Source organism: Diceros bicornis, chromosome 39, assembly GCF_020826845.1.
Source record: "Diceros bicornis minor isolate mBicDic1 chromosome 39, mDicBic1.mat.cur, whole genome shotgun sequence".
NCBI classification, from domain to species: Eukaryota; Metazoa; Chordata; class Mammalia; order Perissodactyla; family Rhinocerotidae; genus Diceros; species Diceros bicornis.
The window spans coordinates 7,273,719-7,298,196 of record NC_080778.1 but is presented as its reverse complement, the minus strand read 5'-3'; the positions used below and the strand labels follow the sequence as shown (position 1 = coordinate 7,298,196).

General features: G+C 34.9%; 1 protein-coding gene across 4 annotated transcripts in view; it reads left to right on the top strand.

The window, feature by feature from the left end:
- QKI (QKI, KH domain containing RNA binding) overlaps positions 1 to 24,478 on the top strand; it is a 142,135-nt gene that overhangs the window by 52,626 nt on the left and 65,031 nt on the right. For all 4 annotated transcript variants that reach the window (XM_058534023.1, XM_058534022.1, XM_058534021.1 and 1 more), the window contains exon 3: positions 6,169 to 6,285. In XM_058534023.1, the coding sequence (XP_058390006.1) occupies positions 6,169 to 6,285 (117 nt within the window). The remainder of the gene's footprint in view (positions 1 to 6,168; positions 6,286 to 24,478) is intronic.

Here is a 24,478-nt window from a genome sequence, read left to right as displayed (position 1 = left end):
AACAGTAAGACTCAACTCATTTCTTAGAAGTAACAGAGAAAACCAGAAGACAGGGTAAAGAATCTTTAAGGTGCTGAAAGATAATAACTGCCAAATCAGAATTGCAAACCCATCAAAAATAAGACATTTTCAGATAAGAAAAAACAGAGTTGTTCACCAGAAGAGTTTCACTAAAGGATATACTAAAGGGTGTTTTTCAGGCAGAAGAAAAATGACCCTAGTTGGAAAGTGGAAGATACAGAAAGGAATAAAGAGCAGTGAAAATGGTAAATGGATGAGTAAATATAAATGTACATTATCTGTATAGAGTGATAATGTCCTCTTGAGCTAAAATATGTATAAAATTTGAAAAACAACTAATGGCATGTAAACTGGATTGGGATAAATGGTGTTGAATAGTCAAGGCCCCTTGCATTGTATGGGAAAAGGGAGAAAGTACAAATTAACATTAGTGTTTGATAATTCAGTGATACATGTTGTAATCTCTAGGGTAAACAAGCGTGTAACTTTCAAGCTATTAGAAAAAGTGAGAAAACGTGCTTATTTGCATCTGTGAAAAGGAGCATAAAAGACGTAGGGCATGTAGAAAGCACTTAGTAAGAAGGTAGATGTAAACCATATGGTGTAAATGGGTGATGTGTTTCAGTTAAAATTCAGAGATTGCAAGATTGGATGAAGAAACAAAACTCATCTAGATGCTGTTTAAAGGGGTTCTGTTTAAAATATAAGGATAACAAAAGGTTGAAAGTAATAGGATCAAGAAAGATATACCGTGAAGAACCAAACAAAAAATTTATATGTCTGTATTAGTATCAATAGGCTTAATGGCAAAAGGTATTACTAGAGATAAAGAGGGCCACTTCATAATGATAGGATATCATTCTAAGTTTGTATAAACCAAATAACACAGCCTCTAAACATATACAGCAAAAATAGAACTAAAAGGAGAAATAGACAAAAGTTAATCACAGAATAATATGCATTCTTTTTGAGTACCCATGGAATATTTAGACAAATTGACCATATGCTATGCTGAAAGGCAAGTCTGAACAAATATTACAAGATTTATATTATACATGTTTTCTGATTACAGTCTAGGAAGCTAGAAGTCAATAACAAAGATAATAAGGAAATTCTCATGTGTTTGAAATGGGCAAAACACATTTAAATGTTCAATAGATATCAAATTATTTGACCTGAATGATAATGGACATAGTACATATCAAAACTTTGGGATACAGCTAAAGCCAGCTTAGAAGAATACTTAGAGCTTTAAAAGTATATGTATTGGAAAAGAAAAAGGGTGCAGAAAGCTAAGCATCCATTTCAAAAAGTGGGAAAAAGTACAACAGATTAAACCCAAAAGAAGTACAAGGAAGGAAATAATAAAACTGAGAGTAGAAATCAAAGACAGAAAACCACAAAATGAAGAGAATCAGTGTATCAGATAGCTATTGCTGCATTATAATAAACTACCCCCAAAACTTAAGTTAAAACAGCACCATTTGTTTAGCCTCTGCTTCTGTTCTGCAGGCTGGCTGGTCATTTAGGCTGGGTTCAGCAAAGTAGTTCTGGTCTGCATCTGCAGTCAACTAGCTGTAGTAGCTCAGCCAGGCAGCTCTGCTTTTATGAGTTTTCCAGCTGTGGGCTGGGAGATTGATGGTGACTGGGTCACTTGTCTTTCATTCTCCAGTAGGTTTATCTGAACTTGTTTACGTGGGAATAATAGGGCTCTAAGAGAGTAGATGCACATAAGACTGAGATTTAGGCTTTTAATGCACATATTATTCTTTCCACTACATTGTATTGGAAAGCAAGTCACAATGCTAGCCCAGATTCAAGAGGTGAGAGGAGTTGCAAATTTACACTGCAGATGACATAGATACCTTTAGGGGTGAATGGGTAATTGTGGCCATTTTTTGAAATCAGTCTACCTCAGTCAACAAAAACAAAAGTAAATTCTACTGGAAGACTCACCAAGAAGGAAGACATAGATAACCAATCAGGAATGAAAGAGAGGACGTCGCTACAGATCCTATAGGTATTAAAAAGAAAATCGGATGTCACAAATTTGAAAATTTAAACAATACGGACATATTTCTAGATAAACACAAGTTACCAAAATTGACATATAGAGGAATAGAAGATCTGAATGAAAGAACTGAATCCGTAATTAGAAACCTTGCACAGAGAAAAACTCTAGGCCCATGTGGCTTCACTGCTGATTTCTATTCAATATTTAAGGAAGAAGTAACACTAGTCTTCTATAAGCCCATCCAGAGAGTATAAAAAGAGGGAATACATTCCAACATGGTCTGAGGCCAGAATAACCTTGATGTTAAAACCCAAGAAGCATATTCTACGAGAAAGGAAAATTACAGGCCAATTCCATTCATGTATATAAATTAAAAAAAAAAAAGTCATCACCAAAATGCTAGCCAACTGAATCCAGCAATTTATAAAAAGGATAATGTATCATGATTAAGTTGAGTAGGGTTGGTTTAACATCTGATAATTAGTTGTAATTTACTGCATTAACAGAATAAAGGAGAAATATAAATGGTTATCTCAGTAGATGGTGAAGAAATGTGATAAATTTAAACATTTACTCTTGATTAGAAAAATTCTCTTAGTGAACTAGGGAATAGAAGGGAATTTTGTTAATCTGGTAATGCATATCTACAAAAAATCTATAGATTACTTCAAACTTTATGGTGAACTGTTGAGAACTTTATTCTTGAAATCTGGAACCAGTCAAGAATGATGCACTCATTTGACTTTGAACTCAGGGTGTGCTGGCCAGTGCCATGAGGATGGCAAGAAAAATAATAAAATATAGTTGGAAAGGAGAAAAATAATAGTCATTATTTACAAGTAGTATGATTATTTGCCTGAAGAATCCAAAAGAACTTACAGAAAAATTATGAGAATTAATAATGAAGAAACAAAGTTGCTGGGTCCAAGGTTTGATATAAGAAAATCAATTACGTGTTCACATACAAGAAACAAATAAAAAATATATTATACAATAGCAAAAATAAACTTCCAAATATCTAGGAATACTTCTAACAAACAATGAGTAAATGTACAATCAAAAAGCTGTAGATTTTTGAAAGAAATCAAAGTAGACCTAACCAAATGAAGAAATTATATTGTTATGGTTTTTGAAGACTCTATGGTAATATGATCCCAATTAAAATTACTACAAGTGTTGTTTTAGAAATTGACCAACTGTTTCTAAAATCTGTATGGAAACACAAAGGGCCATGAATAGCTGAGACACTCTTAAAGAAGAGCAAGGTAGAATAATTTGCATATCAAGGTTTAGTATAAAGTTACAATAAATAATATAGTGTAATATTAAAGCAAGGATAAACAAGTAGGTGAATGTAATAAAATAGCCCAGAAATAGACCCAAGAGTATATATAGATGTTATTTATGACGATGGCATTGTAGAACAGTTGGAAAAGGATAGTCTTTTCAGTAAAATATGCTAGGACAATTGGGTATCCATATGAGAGAAAAAAAGTTGTCTCATCACAGACATCACTTCGCAGTACACTGTGGATGTAATGTGCAAGGCATAACAATAAAGCTTCTAAAAGGCAATACAGAAGGATATCTTGATGACCTTGGGGTGGACAAAGACTTCTTTTAAACATGCACAGAAAACACTAACGGTTAAGTGAGGACTGATAACTTAAGCTACATTAAAATTAAATGTAATTTAATTCAGTTCAGTTTGATTAAATGCAGTCATCATGCAACATCATTAAAGAACGAGAAGGTAAGCCACAGGATGGGAAAAGGTGTTTGCTACACATGTAACCACAAAGTAGAAATCAAGAAGAAAAAGCTAAACAATGCAGTGGAAAAATAGTCTGGAAACTTCAAATGTGCTTCAAAAAAGTATATCCGAATGACCAATAAACATGAAAAACTGATCGATCAGTAATCAAGAGAATGCTAATTCAAACATTTAGCAAATGCACCAGAATGGCTAAAATAAAAAACATTGGCAATAACAAGTGTTGGAAGTGGATCAAATCAAATCCTCATTCTCTCTTGGGAATATAAAGTATACAAGTATTTTAGAAAATAGTTTAGCACTATCCGCTAAAGGATATTCTTTTTGGATATTGTCTCCTTTAGGCAGTCTTTTCCCTCAAGAACAGTCTCTTGTCCTGTTTCTTGATTTTATGCTATCTCTTTCTTGAGGGTTCCTCAAGTCTTTGGTGAACCTTCTTGGTCTATTCTTATTTAAGTATGAAAAACTAAAAATTTGAATTAGAAGCTTATGTTCACTGGGCTTGCCCACTGCAAGCTTCAGTTTTACATAATCACTTGAAACGTCAACCTTTGAGAAGGGAGCAAAATGCTAGAACATGAAAGTCTTTTCTCTTGGCTCTTCAGTTTTTCTAGAGATGAAAACTCAAGCATGTTACCTGTAAGTTAGATGCCTGGCCCTTGGTGATTTGTGGGCAGGGGTGGGTCAGTTGTTCTGTATATCATTTCCACGTTTTCTTTATAGTGTTCTGCAAAACTCAGTGTCTGAGTGTCAAGTCTCTGGCAAATTTGCTATTGATCATATCCCTTTCTGTGGGCGTTGTAAGCTGAATCGTTGACTGACAGCCTAAAGTTTCCTAAAGTGAATTTGTAGTGGACTTGGTAAGTTATTAATTGTCCACTATGTGCCAGACTTTGTTATCGGACCTTTTATATATATTGTGCTGTACACACATGCAGTCCTCACTATGACTTTACCAGATAGTATTATCTTCATTATATAATTGAGGCTTATTTGATGTGACTTTCAAATTCCTAATTATTATTTAGTATTGGAGCTTGGATACTAGTTGAGTCTGTGTGCTTTCAGAGTTTAACTGCTTAACCACAGTACTTGAGTTTATTCAGATTGGTGATGTAGGATGTGGATTCTAGATTGGAAGCAAGTGCATTGTTAAAATGGATGACAGCAGGGGTTTAGGTTGGGTAAAGAGGTAGATAAAGTACTATATGCTGAGGAACTAGGTAAAGATAAGGGGTTTTATTTGAATGTAAAGAGATGGTTCAGGCAAATCTCAGAATTTGGAATCTTGTAGATCTAGATCAAATGCTTACAGGATCAAAGTCTGTGAGTCTCAACTTGGGGTGGAAAAAGTTGTATCAAAATTCCCTGAGGGGGAAGGGGACTTTCTTCCAGCTGTACATGTCATGTGTACTATCCATCTGTCATTTGCAAATCACTTTTGTAAGATGTGGCAATGCTGGTGAGCAGCTTATTGAGGCAAAGTAAGAAGCCATCGGAGTACAGAAGATTGAAGAAGTGCCCTAGCTTCTTAAGCCCTGACGGCAGTGAATTCTAGCATATTACTTTTATTTAATGATATACTAACAGTAGGATCAAATGCAAGTAAAAAGTTGGAAGCTGTAAGCATAGAATCAGTACCTATTTGATTGAATAAAGAAATAAAAACCACCCATGGGTTTTTGTGGAACTGATGGTAAACACTCATTTTTTGTGTGTTTTATGCAGGTGACGTGTGAAGGAGGAAAATTTTCTTTCCGATATTTACAATCTATTTTTCCCATTGGCCTTTAAAAAAAAAATAAACTTCTGTATATGAATACTAGAAGTTTCTGTTGAGGGATGGTAATTCTTTATTTATATAATTATTTTTATCTTTGCCCTGTCTATGAAAAGAGTTAAGGCTCCTTGCACAAATAGTAGTATAAGTTAAAGGTAGAAATGGAAAAAAGAAAGGAAAATAAGGATGCAGACAAAATTGTGCAAGGAATGTGATAAAAAATGTATACAGTACTCTCAAGACTTAAACGTTTGGTATAGGGTAGAAATCAGATTTGGCCATTGGTATTCTGACAGCCAACCTCAAAATACAATTCTCGTCGAGCAGTTGCTTTGGAGAAAGTATAACTTTTCTTGTTAGATAAATAAGAAAGGAATTTTTCCCAGGGATTACCATAGAAAAGACAATCACCATTTAACATAATGAGTAGTTCCCTGAACTAGGTCATTACAAAGAGTTTTGTAGAAGGGGTTTGCATTCCTCGGTGGCATCTAAGATTTTGTCAATACACATACACACAAAGAGTTATGAGTTCAAACAAGTGAATAATATATGGTGACTTTTTTTTTTTTTTTTCAGTTTAATTTCGTTGGGAGAATCCTTGGACCTAGAGGACTTACAGCTAAACAGCTTGAAGCAGAAACAGGATGTAAAATAATGGTCCGAGGCAAAGGCTCAATGAGGGATAAAAAGAAGGTAAGTCATTGAATGTGGGGACAAGTCTTGTGAATAAATTACTCATACTTTTGCATTCTAATAATAAAATATCCAGATCTTTTGTGCATAAGGCACTATACATTATTTCCTGTCAGGAACTTGTGAACTTTTTAAAGATGTTGTCATGATTTTCCTTTGTTAATTATCATTATTTTTCATTTAGCCAACTAAAGTATCACTCACTCCATCGTGTTAACTTACTTTGGTATTTACACTTGAGAAGCTGCCAGTTTGGAAATTTGTCAAACTATAATGCTGTATATATAAAAATATGTCACTAAAAGTTTGAAAAATCTCAAATGTTTCTTTTGATGAGGTTTAAATGAGAATGATCAAATGAATAACTTTGGATTTCTGTCATATCATTAGAGGATTAGTAAACATAGAAAAAGAAGACTTATAACTAAGCATATGAGACTCATTTTGGATTGTATATAAATCCCTAGTGGAATGGTACTGGGTAACCTTATGGAACCTAAGGTCAGGAACTGGAGTCAGACTTCATGAGAGACTGTGATCACAGCTTGGAAAGCTTGGTCTGTCCCTGCCAGCATATGGCAGTGCTGATCTGTAGCAGGCGGACTATACTGTCTCTGATATTAAGTATCTGGTAACAGGGCAACTGCAAGTGGAAACCACTCTTTTGTGGGGAGTTCTTTTGATGTATCGAGTGTGTACTTTGTATCAAATGTTATTCTAAGTATTTTGCATATCTTTGTTTTAATTAATTTGAATTTTATTATTCCTGTTTTGTAGCTGAGAAAACTGAGGCCCAGGGAGGTTGAGTAAATTGTCAAAGGTCACATGCCAAAAAGTGGCAGTCAAAATTTGAACCTAAAGCCGTTATTCTGTTCTGTGGTACACTACCTTCTAATTATAAACCATTTCTAAGAATGATATCAACTTCAGAAATATTAGAGGAACTTGAATATTGAGTACTCAAAACTTTGACTGCAAAATCAATATGAATTTATTTTGTAAAAAATTTCTCTGAGCTATTTGCTTTTTCCCTCAGTGATAATGTATTTTGAAATTTTGTTTCTGTGTCATTCCCTTGATTTTCAGAAATCCTTTAGGAAGGATTTAATCCTATATTTGCTGAATGGAAACCATATACTTGAGCAGGTTAGAGATACTAGAAAAGTAATTTTGGGGAAAAAAGTGATTATTTGTAGTTTCTCAGTTGAGATAGCAGAGTGCTGCAGGGGCCACATGTAGGGCTGTGGGGAAAATGTCTTCATGCTGGAAGGAATGGTCCACCTTCAAAAAACGTAGGTGGCAATCAGCTGGTTTCCAATGTAGCAGATGAAAAAACGTAAGACATTAAAACACAAGAGTGTTTTGTGCATAGATACTTGGTAAATTATTGTGGAGTAACAGTTGTTATTAAAGTGGTTAATGAAGTCCACCTTTGGGAGTCTATATGAGTGGTCTTTGTAGGGGACACTCTTTGGGAATTTGTCTTATCCACATCCATTAGCTCTTCTCTGAGACCTCCGCTGTCATAAACTAAGTAGCCATGCTTGTGTGTTTCTGCTCCCCACTCCCATCCCCCCAGTCAAAAATGTTGATGGGTGAAACGTCTACAGTTGATCAAAGGCAGGTCGAATGTTGTGTCTTGTGGAAATTTCCAGTGAGACTCAGCAATTCTAGTTAGAGCTCTTTGCTTGAAATGAAGGGATGTACACTCAGGAGATCAAATGGCCATTCTAGGGCTGCTAATAACAATGGCCAGATGGTATCAACTACTTTCACGATCTGTGCAATGTCTTATTCATACCATGCAACAACCTCAGAAGATAGTTTTACTCTTCTAACAGGAATGGAGGCTTAAAGAAATGGAGGCTTAAAGAGATGAAGTAACTTATCCAGTCCCTCATCTCTGACTGACTGCACTAAATATAAACATGTATCTCACTGGAGATTCAAATTCAGCTGTGCAAATCATTCTCATCAGAATATTGGCTTTGAATTTAAAATCAGATAAATCTGTAGTAAAGTTTTAATTCAGTTTTTAATTTTACATTTGTTTCCCAAATATATTTGACCATAATCTCTCCTTTTTAAGGGATGTACCTATAACTTCTTCAGGAACTACAGTTTTTGTGGAACATGATTCATGAAATGTTATTAGAGAGGCATATTATATAATTGCAAACATAGGTTGAATTTTGTAACATTTTTTACATGCTACTTTTCATACACATTACAGATTTTTCTTAAATATCTCATAGCTCTACTACTTTCTTATCATCTATACATATTTTAATTAGTGAATGTATGCTATTTTTAGAAAAGTTTAAAAGTACAGATGGCCTGAAAAAAAATTAAAAGCACCTGGTTCTATCACTCTAGAGACTAATCTTGTTGACCATTTTGATATGTCTTCTTGTAGATTGTTCTTCATGTAGTTATATGCACGTTCACCTGTGTTATAGAAAGTGGATCTTATTGTACGTGATGCTTTGTAATTAGCATTTCCTCCTGCAACTCTATATCCTGTCCTAAGTCAATTCACCAAATAATTGAGCTTCATAATGTCTGAGACTTAGTGCTGGGTGATAGGAAACCACACCTAAAGGTTGCTTCAAGGCAGTATTGATAGCGATATCCAAACATAACTTTGCTTGATTTGGGGGGGTTGGCTTAGACTTTTATTTTTATGAAAATTGCTACAGCTGTCTTAACACTTTGAAAGAGATCAAATTAATAATACAGTTTTTTGGTTGACATACTAAAGTGGCCATGATGGCCGGTGACATAACATCAAGTACAAGCATGGTTCCAAACAGCCTGTTTTATTGATCTTGTTGAATACTTACCTTTCTGACAACCTTTAGCATAGGTATTTTTTATTAAAAAATTTTCATTATGGCAAATTTTAAGTAATAGTTATCCATCACCCAGTGTCAGCATTGCCTGTCTCTTTCCATGTTTACTCTAACTCCCCCATTGCCCTCCTTCCCACTTCGGCCTGCCAGATTGTTTGGGGAGCAAATTCCAGACATAATTTCGTCTGTAAATATTTTATTAGGTGTTTCTAAATTAGAAGGGTTCTTTAATGCTGTTGTGTTTGTTTTTTTATCACCAAAAAAATTTCTTTATGTCATCAAATACTTAGTCGGTGTTCGTAGTCCCCCTCTTGTCTTATAAATGTGCTTTTAAAATAGTTTGTTTGAATGGCATCCAGATGATGGCCATATACATAGCAGTCGATTGATAGATCTCGTAAGCCATTCTCCCTCACACCCCCATTTCTTTTGCAGTTTATTTGTAAAGGGACTGAGTTATTTGTCCTGAGAATTCCTGTAGATTTTGCTGATTGCATTTTCATGGTGATGGTGTAACACTTACCTCTGTCCCCTGTATTTCTTGTAAATTGGTAGTGACAAAGGTTTAATTAGATTCAGATCTTCTGTCATCCCTTCCTCATTTCCTTCCTTCCCTTTGAAAGAGTATTTCAGGGCCGGCCCCATGGCTTAGCGGTTAAGTGAGCACACTCCGCTGCTGGCCACCCAGGTTCGGATCCCGGGCGCGCACCGACGCACTGCTTCTCCGGCCATGCTGAGGCCGCGTCCCACATACAGCAACTAGAAGGACCTGCAGCCGTGACATACATCTACTGGGGCTTTGGGGGAAAAAATAAATAAATAAATAAAATTATATTAAAAAAAATATTTCACAAGTAGTGTTGTGGTGCTGGTATATAAAATCTAGTTTCCTCTGTCTGATTTTAGCAGTCGTTGATTGTTAGGCCCTTTATTTCAGCAAGAATTACAAAATAGCTATGTCCTGTTTCTTCATTAATATTAGTTAGATTTACTTCACAAAAAGTAAGGTTGGATAAATGCTCAATTCTTTATTCGCTAGTTTTAAAATAGTGGATTGGTTCCTAAGAATCCTCCAAAGGTGATGAATGAGTTTTTGTTTCATTTTCTTTTGAATATCGTAATGAAGGCATTTAAACAGTTTTGGTGTGTTTCACTTCATTGCAGTTAGTGTTTTAACTGATGATCACGTTGTTTGACCAGTGGGGACCTCTTCAGGTTCACGTCTAGGTCCTTTTGACACAATCCCAGTAGTTGGGGCTAGTAACTTTGATAGTCCAGGCTCATCTTGTAAGGTTTCCTCCCCAGACTTGGAATCAGCCATTTCTTTAAGGAAACCCTGGTTACTATTGGTGAAAAATAGTATTTAGAGACTGTAGTGTGGGCTCTAGTGATAATCATTATTTGTAGACGTTTTCAGGACAGAGCTAGGAGATATATACATACCACACACACACTGAGGAATATAGATATATTTTTACAAGTTCATTTTCATTTAGCATTAAGACTATAGTGTGTTATTTAATTAGTGTGTCTGTATTTTCTTTCTTTCCCACTGAAAATCCTGGTTCCTGCCTGATGACACAAAATGATTCATTTGCTTTAATCTAAAATATACAAATCAATCTCAGATTAACCATACAAACACTTCTACCAATAATATCGTCAGTGAAAACAATTTTTCCGCAGTTCTTATTGTTTTTAGGGTATATTCCACTAGAGATAACAAATTATTATTTTTTAAAACAAATTACTATCTTTTAATAGTTTTTCAGTGTATAATATATGTCATCGTATGGATCCACAGTTAAGCTCATTTGTTGTACTTGGTTTTCTAGTTTTAGGAGTTGCTTAAATTATTTTCTTGTTACTTATAAAATATTTACATGGTTCCAAAGTCAAATCTACAATGTAGGGAATTTTCAGAGAAGCCTGGTTTTTTATTTTAGTTTTTGGTTTATCCTTTCCTTTTTTTGACATAAACAGTTATATAACTATGACAGTTGTGTGTATGTATGTGTGTAATTTCTCACTCCCTTCATAGATCGTTACATACTCTACATTTTTTCTATACTTTGCTTTATTTTTTTCTCCCCTTAACAGTATATCATTGGGATCATTTAATGGGAGTAGATAGAGACAGTCTTTATTCTTTCTAATAACTTCATCATATTCCATTGTGTGGATATACCATAAATTATTCCACCATTCCCCTCTTAGTGGTCACTTAGATTGATTCTAGGCTTTTGCTCTTACACATAGGGACAGTGCTGCATTGAATAGTTTTCATATACATATTTTCATGTACTTGCTAGTTTATCTTTGGGATAGAATTCTAGAAGTGGTATTGCAATATGTAATTTTGCTAGCTAGTGCTAAATTCCTCTCTCTAGGAGTTGTTCTTATTTTGAATTACCATCAGCAATGTATGAGAGTACCAGTTTCCCAGCAGATTCACCAACAGAGTTAAACTGTTATATTTTATGCAGGAGGTTGAACATCTGTTAAAGGCACTTTTAAAGAGGCTATTCCATAAGTATATATTGTTTGTGTAAAAGGTCACTACTGTTATGAGTAATGCAACAATCTCGGCTTTCCCAGTTAGTCATTTGTTTGCAATATATTTCTTATTTCCCCTTTGAACTCATTTATAAATATGATTAGACATAGTTGAAATGGTATTATAACTGATCTTAAGGTACATTATAATTGTAATAAACTTCTCGTTGGGCCTAAGTAATTACTATTTAAAATGTTTTCAAAAGGAAAAGTACCGTGGTTTTCTTTTTCAGCTAGGGTTCTTCATCTCACCACAGAACATGGAAATTCTTCAATTTTACTGAGAATCGTTCATAACAAGTACTATTATCTATGTAGGAGAGAAGTTAAGTATATATATATAATTTATGTCTTGGACCAGGCATTAAGACTTGATTCTCTTGTGGAATCCTTAGGTGAGAAAGGCAGTACCCTGTGAGGAGTGATCTTTCCTCTCCACTTTATATCCCTGCCTTATGTGTGCACCTCCCCCCCCCCCCCCCCCCCCCCGTGCCGTTGGTACCTCTGACTTGCATTAGAGAGTAGGAACTTCTACATTCTCACTTAAAGTGTTAATCTTATAAATTGCATACTTATAAACTTTCATGAATCTGACTGAATAGTAGTATTTAGCTGTGAAAACAGATCAGTTGCTTTAGAAAAGTGATTATGAAAATTGTTGTTGTTGTTACATACTGTCAAGTCAGCTCCATCTCCAGGCGACCCTGTGAATGAATGTCCACAATGCCCTGTCCTCAACAGCCCTACTCAGCCTCTATAGACTTTTGCCTGTGGCTTCCTTTATGGAGTCAGTCCATCTCATATTTGGTCCTCCCCTTTTCCTGCTGCCTTCTGCTTTTCCCAGCATTATTGTCTTTTCCAAAGAATCCTGCCTTCTCATGATATGCCCAAAGTAGGACAGCTTCAGTTTTATCACTTTTGCCTCCAGCGATAGTTCAGGCCTAATTTGCTCTAGGACCCACTTGTTCATCTTTCTGGCAGTCCAGGGTATCCATAGAGCTCTCCTCCAACACCATATTTCAAATGAATCAGTTTTTTTCCTGTCAGCCTTTTTCACTGTCCAGTTTTCACGCCCATACTTAGTACTGTAATTGGGAATACGAGGGTGTCGGTAATCGTAGCCTTAGTCTCTAAGACACTTCTTTACACTCAATGATCTTGCCTAATTCTTTCATTGCTGCTGGTTTTGAAGGAACCTTATTAAAGCTATGGAGTCTAACCACCCTGTGATATTTAATTCTGTGATATTTTAGTTCCTATACTGCAAATGGTTGTTCAAATTTTTATTACCTCCTGTCACAGTTAATTTAATACCTTCTCAGGTAGCAAATATTTTTTGAATGTCTATGAGTTTTGCCCTCAAGGAGCTTTCACCCCTGGGAGACTGGTGTATTGACAGTGAACTAATACATGGTGTGGTAAATGCTACAACAGATGTTACACATAGTGCTTTGGGAAGTCCAGGAAGTAATGAGTTCTTTTTGCGTGTTGAGAGTTTTAAGGAAAGCTAGAGAGGATTGGACTGGAGTAGGAATTTATGAGGCAGTTGAGTGGAATGGTATTCTAGACATCAGAAATAGCATCAACCAGTGTATGTCATCATGCTAACGCTTGGCCTGTTGCAGTGGAAGTTATGAGGCATGGTGGGTGAAGCAGTGTAGGTATTGAAGACAAGCCTGGGTCTGAGGATATGGGGCCTTGAATACTATATTAAAAGAATTTTTTGATTTTGAATCAAAGCAGTAGATTGGCATTCTTATGTTTTTAAGGTAAGAAGTTATATGATATATTAATTGTTTTAAAAAGATAACTTGGTGGTAGTAGAAGGGATGGGCAGAAGAGGGAAGAGACTGAAGGCCACAAACAGATGACCAAGTCTTAGACAACTTTGCTTAGAAATCTCTTTGTGTTGAGAGAAAATCTGTATCTTTGAAACTTAGATCTTCTGATCTTAATTCTGCTTTGAATTAAAAACAAATTTAATCTCTTAAACCTTAGACCCTTTGACATGTTTGATGACATACTTAATGTCTTAAAGGCATCCTACTCTAGCTATAAACTAATTCCCTAGTAACTTTAGTCCTTTTTTTTTAATAATGTCATGGGACATGGCATTGAATTCAACCTCAAAAGTAATTCATTGGTTTCTTTTTAAAGAGAAAGAAGAGCCTGCCTTTCTGGAAGAGTTTAAATCAGTGCTTTTCAAATGATCTGCAATACAAGACCGTTACAAAAAAATTTTAATCCATCGTAGACCAATCCTTTTGTAAAATATAATAAAATTAATTATCAGAGAAAGGACTTTAAAAAGATGAAAATTTAATCCTATTTAAAACTTTTTATATCAACAGTTATCCAGTCGGAATGCTGTAAAAGGTTCTAAACACTCTTGATTTCTGTGCTTGCATGCTATACTTCCAGCAGCATTGATATAAAGACCAGCTTGTAACATGACCTGCTGGTTTTTCAGGAGTGTAAACCAGTTCCACAGTGTCTTCTCCTTCTCTACTTTTGTTCTTACTTCTTACGCCCTCATTTTTGTTGTGTTTTTAAAATAAAATTTATTTATAATATTGACTTTTTTGTTTTGTTTCTGGTTACATGTTCATTATGGACTCAAGTGGCTTAGTCTTATTTTAAGATAGAACAGTGTAAACAGTGCAGTAAAAGTTAAATGTTTATTTCAGATTGGATAGTATCTCAATACACTTTTGTAGAGTAGAATCACTACTTTGCCCACATTAATTGTTAAGAAAGATTGGGAGGGTTTGAAATAAAAATTCTATTTTTTTTAAAGTACAGTTACTAAAATTTCTGAGACACTCTTTGAGGGGTAGTAAGAAGATGGATCCAGTGAGAATCAACCTTTGTTTTCATTAGTAAAGCAACACTTTAAGTAACCTGTAAAACTTAAGCTAATTACTCTGCCATAGATCTAATACCAAGATGAGTTAATTGTCCATGTCTAATGAAATGAGACATGAGTTTCAGTGAAAAGAGAGGTCCATTTTATCACTAGATGCTGTTAATGTGCCTTTTAAAATTAAGTCTCGATTGGCTTGCAGTCAATTTAGTTAAGGAATATTTGAGCACCTTGTAGTTGTGTTACATATAACAAATTTTCTTTTTAGAAGATTCAGGTCTCTGTTGACAGAATTAGTAGTGGAATGTTGCTTATGTGTATGTCATTATGCTGCATCAATTGATTTTCTTTTTCAAAATCTTTTAACAAGGAACTTCAATGAGAAAATTTTTTCAGTCATTAGCAAGGAATTGTTTGGCGATTTCATAAGCCATGAGCCATCCAATTCAATCCTTCTAGTTTTATTTTTTTATTTACTCCTTCAGTTAGGCAAGATCACTATTTAAAGAAATTACATTGTTGATCTTCTGATTTTAAGACATGTTAGTTTTTATTTTAAATCAGATATAATTATTAACTTTTTGCTTTTGTGTGTGTGTGTGAGGAGATCAGCCCTGTGCTAACATCTGCCAATCCTCCTCTTTTTTTGCTGAGGAAGACTGGCCCTGGGCTAACATCTGTGCCCATCTTCCTCCACTTTATATGGGACGCTGCCACAGCATGGCCTGCCAAGCAGTGCATTGGTGCGTGCCTGGGATCCGAACCGGTGAACCCCGGGCACCGCAGCAGAGCGCACGCACCTAACCGCTTGTGCCACTGGGCCGGCCCTAACTTTTTGCTTTTAAAGGCATGTATAGTTGTTAATTTTTATTTTTTAATCACAAGTTGTCATAGGGCAAGCATGATATCACAGCCTGTGGGTACAAAAAAATTAAAACTGTGATTCTCAGATTATTGAAATGATTCTTCATTTTGTGAATTATTTGTTACTTAGAAAAGAGTAAATAGAAATTATCGTAGATAGGGATGTTTTAAAAAAGTCTGGTGTTCATATCTTTTTTAAAGTTTTTGTCAAATTGAGATACCTATACAGTATTCTAAATATAGAGAACTAATCACTTCATATAGAAAATATTATTATTTTTAAGAATCCGATGTGAAGGAAGTTTTGTATAATTTTATATTCATAACTGTTAAGATTGTCTGACTAGTAACTTGTGTTCATTTAAATTATGAGATTATTGAATAATAAGAAATAACTGTGTAATTGGAAGTATAAGGAGGCTTGAAGATGTGTATTATGATCAAGTTGTTATAGGAGCAAAGTGTTTTAAAATGTTTAAGATTTAAAAGAGGTCACAACTTTAAAAGAAGTCACAAGTAGGAAAAATAAATGCTTAAAAATTTTTTCTTAATTATGAAAGCTTTTCAGATTTAGTGTAGAAAAAATTAGACTATACTGATATTTATTTTTTAAAAAAAACCTTAACCTTCCCCATTTAGAGATATGTTATTTATATGTTGACATATATTTTGAGACCATATGTTTTTGTAACCTGATTTATTTTACTTAAGAATATTATATCTGTCTATGCCCATAAAAACTAGTGTATAGTTTTTAAACTAATTGTTTTACTCTGAAAGTGTTGTAAAGAACATCTGGGCCTATCATTATTAGGATAAATTTATAGAAGTGTAATTGGTTGGTTGAAAATTTATTACCAAAATTGTCTTTTAAAGCTACTTTATATAATGAATCTTCTCTAAAATTGGGAGTACCACTTTTTAGGGTGACAAAAATACACTCTATTAATCTGTATATTTTTGGTTATCGAGGTTAAATCTGTTAATATATATCTATTTGGAAATTAATGTTGGGTTTTGTATTGCCTGTCATTGCTACCACCCCAAACTACTGCTTTTGTATTTTCTTTTAATTCTCATTTTGAAAAAGTAAAAAAATTGTACCTGTAGAAAAGTTGTAAGAGTAGTACAATGAATTTCTGTACACCCTTCACCTAGGTTTGCCATTTGTTAACATTTTGTATATCTGTGTGTGCTTGTATGTTCTCTCTCTCTGTTTATATATGTATATACATACGCTTACACATAGTTAACGCTCATTATTTGTGGATTACATATTTGCAATTCACCTACTTGCTAAAATTTATTAGTGATTCCAAAATTAGCATGTGTGGCACGTTCACAGTCATTCATGGACATGTGCAGAGCAGCAAAAAAATTTGAGTCAGCCAACACTCTTATTCCCAGCTGAGGTTGAATAAGGAGATACTAGTCTTCTTCTTTCAGCTCTCATACTGTTGTAAATGTGTGCTTTTCATTGTTTATTTAGTGTTATGATTTTTGCAGATTTGTGCTTTTGGTTGGTGACTGGTGTTAAAAATGGCCCCCAAGCAGAGTGCTGAAGTGCTGCCTAATGTTTCTAAGTGCAAGAAGGCTGTGATGTGCCTTAGGAAGAAAATGCATGTGTTAGAGAAGCTTCGTTCAAGAATGAGTTACAGTGTTGTTGGCTGTGAGGTCAGTGTTAATGAATCAACAAAATATATTAAATAAGGTGTCTTTAAACACAAACACATATAAAACAAGGTTATATATTGATTGGTTGATGAAAATTTTGTGTCCAGAGGCTCACAGAAACCTGACTCTGTTTCCTCTAGGAGCAGTGGTTCAGTATTCTCTAGATCAGTGTTCACAGTGACGTTATAGAACATAACTATCCTGATTAATGAAAATAATTGTGACCTTTTTATTTGCTGAACCATTTGAGAGTTAAGTTTCAGATACTCTGACCCTTCATCCCTGTCTTAACATGTGTAGTTCCTTAGAACAAGGACATCCTTTTACATTATCAAGCTCCCTTTGTCAAATCCAATAAATTTAATACTGCTACAATATTATTGTTTGACAGACATTCTAAATTCAAATTTCTCCAGTTTTCCGTTCACTGTAAATTCTTTCTGTCTCAGAAACCAGTCCAGATCATACATTTTGCTTGTGTCTCTTAGTCTCTAATTTGGAACAGTTCCTCAGCCTTTCATTGTCTTTCATGATTTGGGTTTGTCTTATTGTTTTCTTATGATTAGATTCAGGCCATGCATTTTTGGCAAGAATGTTTTCAAAAAGTGATGTTGCATATTCAGCACATCACATTAGCAGTTACATGATGTTAATTTGCCCCATTTTTGATGATGTTAACTTTGATCATTTGGTTAAAATGGTGTCAATTATCTTTTTTCACTGTAGAAGTACTTTTTCCCGTTTTAAATTAATAGCTAATCTAAGGGGAATATTTTGAAACTTTGTAAATATCCTATTCCCAACAAAATTTTGCCCAGTGGTTTTAGCATTGGTTAATGACTCTTGCCCAAATCTGTTATTACTAAATTCGCTTTTTGCAAAATTGTTATTTTTCTGGCTCTGTCCTTCCCTTTACATTTATTATTTGATATTCAGTTGTAATGAAGATATTGCCTGTCATTTCTGATAGGTGAATATCTGTTTCTATATTTCATGTATACTCTTTCCCTACCCTCTTGTTGACTTTAGAATTTATATCTCCTGACTGGTCTCTCCCCTGAATTCCAGGCTGCTTACTTAACATCTTGACTTGGTTGAATGGGGAGGGGGGGTGGGTGGTGACAGTAATGCTGCGTTGGTGGCGGTGGTGTTGTTAAGGCTGCAACACGCTGAGCACTTGCTGTGATTTAGGTGCTGCTGTCATCATCCCATGTGAATTTACCCATTTAATCCTCAAACAGCCCCAACCCTACGAGGTAGCTACTGTTGTTATTCTGATTTTATCCATGACGAAATGTAGGCATAGGAGCTTAAGTACCTTCTCTTAACCTGGCTAGTGAGTTGCTTAGTCAGGATTTGAACCCAGGCTGGCTTGAGTGCATGAGTTTAATCACTATGTTGTGCTTTTTCCTCAGTAGTCTTCTAATTTTCTTATTTTCACTCTTCCTCTCTGTCTTCCTCCAGCAGCCAGAATGAATTTTAAGAATAATCCTGCAGTGTATTTTTATGTATTCAGGAAAAGTCAGGTCTTACTATGGCTCACAAGACCCTACGTGATCTTGCATCTTGCTGCCTTCTAGGCTTCTCTTCAATTTGTCACCTCTGTGACTGAGCTCCCACCTCTCCCTTCCTTAAACATACTAAAGTTCTCCTTGTAGGCTTTGGTCTTACCTAGTCCCGCTGCCTGGAATACTCTTCCCCTAATATCTCTGTAACTCGAATCTCACTTCATTTCAGATTTCTCTTCAATTTAACTTTCCAGAGAGACCTTCCATAACCGCTCTGCCCCAAAATTGCAAACCCTGGCGCCTCACCACTACTGTCTTATCCTTTTGCTCCTGCATTTTTCCTCTTATCTGTCATCACCTCTGACATGCTTTCTGTGTTTTATTATCATTTGTCCACGCTCACCAGGGGTGTGTTTGGTGTTCAATGAGAGCGGAATGCTGTTTTGTTCACTGCCCTGTCCTAAGTATAGAGCTGTTAAGTACCTGCCACATAGTTGATACTCAGTAAATACGTGTTGAACGGAAGGAATGCTTTGCCTTTTAATTATTTTGCATAAAGAAATTATCAACTGAACAGTCAAACTATGTTTTATTATAGTTCGTGGAGTCTCTTTAGTGTCAGGTTCAGTGACTTTTCCATTCCCCAGTAGTTTATGTAGATATTTACTATTTTCTATTATTGTTATGGTTTTATTTATTCAGTTAAATGTTATATTCTTTTACAAATTATTTTGTTCCATAGGCTAAGATTGGAATTTACACTTTTCTCGGTTATTTTGCTTTTTAAAACCAATTTTCACGACTTAAGGAATTTCAATTGCTTTTGGTAATTGTATAGTTTACTATTTTCATTATGTGAAAAATGTGAAATTTAAAATTCTTAATCCAATAGCAAATCTATTTTTTTTAAGTTTTTTTTTGTGTGCAGTGATTTAGTTTTTGGAGGAATTGGCTCTTACTGTATAGCTAAGAATTTTCCCGGACAGTTAATTCTATTTTGTCCAGTTGTGCTATATTTATTACCTAATGACCTAGGAAAAATAAGAGTAAATAATGTTTGTTTTTAAAAAAATCTGTAGCGTTTCTAATCATATTACCTTCATATTTTGATAGCATGCTAAGTCTTTCTTCTCAGGATAGCTCTTTGGAAGGGTGACATTGTTTCAGTTTGCCCAGGACGGTTTTAGCTATACTTATTGTCTAGGTGAATTACTAATAGTATCTCCATTTACTTTCAAAGTATCCTGGTTTGGATGGCAAATTACATAGTCACCCTCAGATTTGGGCATTGTTTTAGTGTTTAATTTTCTTCTACAAAAACATTAGCATTGTTATTAAATCTACTTTTGTACTGTCTGTCATGAGATTTGTTGTTATGGAGTGATACTGTGGCCTTACGAAATTTTTGGTATAAAATTAAAATGTTACTTTTGATTTGTCTGTTTCAAAGTGCTGCCATTAGAATGAGAACTAATTTCTATATACTTTGGGAAAATAAATTACAGAAACGTGTATATGAAAGGATCATTCTGTCCTCTGGTACTTGATCCCTTGCTTGTTTATAGGATTTGATTCATGTTCTTCATTAGTTTGTTCTTACCAGCAACCATGGTTAAAAAAAATACTTGGAACTTTTATCCATATTCACCTAGATGGATAATTTATTTTGGACCCATTTGCAGTACGTAGATAGGCCAGTGATAAGCAAAACCTAATCTGGCCACACCAAATGAGTTTTATTGGCAGTAAAGGTATGAACACTGTCACTGACTCATCGTTTTTGAGGAATTCTCCTTTGATGGAATGATTAGATGAAAAAGAAAAACACTTCATCAAGCTGGCAAAGAAGACCAGGAACCATTGTGACATTAACTACTAGGCTTGATGAAAAGTCTGTTAAGCAGTGATACTGGCATCACCAAGCTCAAACAGGTGGTCTTGTTTCATCATCATCACCAACAATGTACATTTAATTTAACCTTAAATGGAAATAATACAACCAATTCCATTATCTCCTTCATACAATGTTATTTTCTGATATCTTCTATGTTGTCAATTCCATCTCCTCACGTTCTAAAAAATCAGGCCATTCTTATTGCCCCTACACGTGCTTATTCATATGCTCTTTTCCTCCTAGAATATTGTTTCTTCTACCTTTCAGAATTTGTTAAATAATTTAGTAAGTATTTTTTATTGTCTTCTCTGGGCCAGACACAAAACTGGGAGGTCTTGTTCTCGTGGAGCCTAACTTAAGAGGAAGACAGAAAATAAGAAACGAACAAGACAGTTTCAGATACTGATAAGGGCCATGAAAAGAATAACGTCAGGTGGTATAAGTGTGATCAGTGTGGAGTGCTTTTAGCTAGAGTGACCAAGGAAGAGTGTGAGAAAGTGACATCTAAACCAACAAGGGGCCTGACATGGAAAGGACTGAGTGTTTCTGGGTGCAGTGAGAGCAAGCGCAAAGGCACTCAGATAGGAATGAGATTGAACTGTCCGAGGAATCGCAAGGTCAGCGTTGGTGGGAAAGAGTGGGAGGAGATGCGGTTGGAGATGTGCTCTCTGTCCACATCCTTCTGTCTAGGCCTGCGAAGGAGTTTGACTTTTACTGGAAGAGCAGTTGCAAGTCGATGGAGGATTTTAAGCAGGGGAGTGACATGATCTGATATATTTTTAAAAAGAATTGCCTCAAAGCAATTAGAAAATGCATTTTAGAGGAGTGTGTGCGGGCATGAAGGTAAGCGTTGTAGCAAGGGGATTCAGGAGGAGGCTCCTGCACTTGTTGAGTTGGGAGATGGTGGTGGTGTGGATGAGGGACTGTCTTCCAGATCCATTTTATTTCAAAACGCTGTCAGAGTACTTCAGCCTTCACTAATCTTCCTTTGCTAAACTTCCAAAGCACTTGTTCTCTGTGTATACAATTTAATATTTATTTATATTGTTTGTTCCTGTTTCCTTACCTAGGCTGCATTCTCCAAGAGCAGTAATTTATATTTCTGATTTCCTCAGTGAAGTGTGGACAAAATTGATGCCCATTAAAAAATTATCTTCTTCTTACCACGGAATTTTAGTTAGCCAATTTCTTGAATTTTCTGAAGTATAGGAGCATCAAATAGATAATGCAGAAGAAACATTTGAAAAATTTACTTCAATATAAACAACTGACACATGACTTAAATTACAAAATAGAAAAAGAAAGAAAGGCAACAAGGGCTTTATAAGTTAGTTGAATAAGACTTGAGGTTAAGAAGCAAGTTGAAATTTAAAAACTAAAAGTAAAATTAATTGCCAGGATAGAGACAATATGTGAGTACATTTTGTAAGAACATCAGTGGCTGCTGTTAGTTTTTCAAGTCACACTCACAGACGTAGATAACAGTTTTGATCTTCTTGAAGTGTAAATGATTTTAGCCGTGTCTCACTTCCAAAATATATATGGTTCTTCTCCACACCAACACCTGTATGTAGCTTATAATGTAAATCCATAAAGTAAGATGAAAATAGTTTCTCAATCAAATGGTTGGAATGTTTAGGAAGACTTGGTAATATTTTATATTTTGTTAATAATAGGTGTCATTTAATAGAAAGTTTTAAATTGTATATTTAAAAAAATTTAAAACAAATATCTCAAGAAATCTTGAAGTAACCCTAAATAGACAGTGTGGATTAGCGTGTGTTCTTTCCTTTGGCCACTTACCATGCCTCCCCAGCCGACACTCGCATGTACATGTGCAGTAGGTGGCCACGAGAGATTTATTCCAAGGATACGGTTTTAATGTTTTTAACATTTAAAAAAACCCAAGGCTTTTGAAGCAGAGATGTTTTTTAGACAATGGTTGTTTAATGAGCTTGTTGTATATACAAGAGAAGAGAATGGGCCTGATTGCTCACAATCTGATGTTTGAAAAAGTATTTTTCTGAGCTTACATATTTGCATATCTAATTGCTATGTAATCAAAACTAAGTGAACTGTAGCTACTTGAAACTCTAAAATGAAAGGCAATCATCTGTAGTGGGAGGAGGGAGAACCTCCTTACATGCAAGCTAGCCTGAATATTAGCATTATAGTCTTCTTGTGTTTAATTATAGGTGTCTGACTGAGCAGTAAATGTATGCTTGTGTAATGAAGAAGTGAATGTGACCCTGAAACAGGAGCTCTGCTTTGTGGTAACAGAGCATTGGCTTTGAGAGAAGTTAGCATCCGTTGTGTGTTTTGGCGATAAGGATTGTGCCAGAATGGCTGTTAATTACTTGCTTTGTTTGATATGGAAAGTCGTGGTTCCACACTTTTCTTCCTACCAGTGACAGCACTCAATTAAAACGCGTATTAAGCAGTTAATGCCCTGGTTTATCTGTTGGAAAGACATGAGGTGAAGAAAATTAACTTGACTTTTTCCAGCTGTTTGTTGGTAGCTTTGTTTTGTAAATCTTTTGAGAATAGAAAACTGTTTACCCCAAGATGTGCCCTTTATGCTTTTTATAGACTTTAAAATTTTATTATTTTTGCTGCCTCATAAAAGGGTTATTAACTTAAGGAAAGATTGTATTCTTAATATTCTTAAATGTCTTTTGGAGTTTTGTAGCCATTGATTACTGGAGAGTTTCAGATTAGTTAAAGCTCTTTTTATATTTTAACTTGTTTGAACTTCTAAATCTAACACAAGTTTAAAACTGTTTTTTTAGTTTCCTTATTGTCAAATCAGCAAATGACATTTTGGTTTGTTTGGTATCAGTTTTCCTTCCTATCTTGGGTCTTTAATCTGTCTACTTTGGGTAGCTAATAACCACTAAGGACCGATATGGGGAAATTACAGGTAATACATGTAAAAGGTGTAAAAGCATATACACATCATGTGTATGCTGTTTGCTGCTGCTCTACTCACTGCCAATTTTTTTAATGTTATTTGTCTCTAAAATATTTTCCTTGTATTTATAAATTATTAAAGTGCAATATGTATGTTTTTCTGTGCTCTGCCTACTGTCATGCACTCTCAGGCAATGAATGCTAGTATAGTGGAACACACACTTACATACATATTTATCAATGAGCATAGTGCATCATATTGCAATACGGTAAGCCAGATGAATGTTCTACATTGTGTGTGGTTTACTCTGCTGTTATCTCTCTACTATTTGTTTTTTGTCCTTGAAATTAGTTTTCACCTATGATGGCAGATAAAAGATGTATAGGTTATAGTTCTGGATAGTATACTGAATGAGAAAGTAAGAGTTTCACGGAAAGTTCTGGATATCTTCAGGAAAGAAAACTGATAGAGGCTGAGGGTCAGCAGGGATAAGTATGTGGCCTAGGAGAATGGACCAAAGTTAGCTGGAAGAAATAGGATTTGGAAAGTACTGAATGATAATTAGCCAAAATGGTAGAGGTAGAAAAACATTTTCAGAGTTTTAGTAAGTGCAGTGTATAAATTAAATTTAAAAGCAATATACTTTATTATCACAGTTAGCCTGTATAGAATTTAGGGGTCAGAGAAGATTTATTATATATATATATTGAAAAAAACCTGAACATCTAAGCTCCTAAAATTTTGAAGAAAAGAAAATAATTTTCACAGCCATTTCCAAAATATTTTATTTATATTATTTACTGTTAAGGTATGTAAGTAGGGTAGAGATTATTGGCATATAGAAATTTCTTCTTAAGTTTTATTTTGGAAATACAAGGTGGGTTAAGTAGGGATTATTTAATGGAATACTAATCTTTGTGAATTTTTTGGAGGCAGTTGGAAAATACTTTTGTAACTTACTAAGCTTAAATATATAAATCTAAAGTTGCTTCTTGATAATTTAAAGTCTGAGAAGAGAGAGCAGGTTCAGCCTGGCACCAAAGTTAAGAAAAAGGATTCAGGGTTGGACAG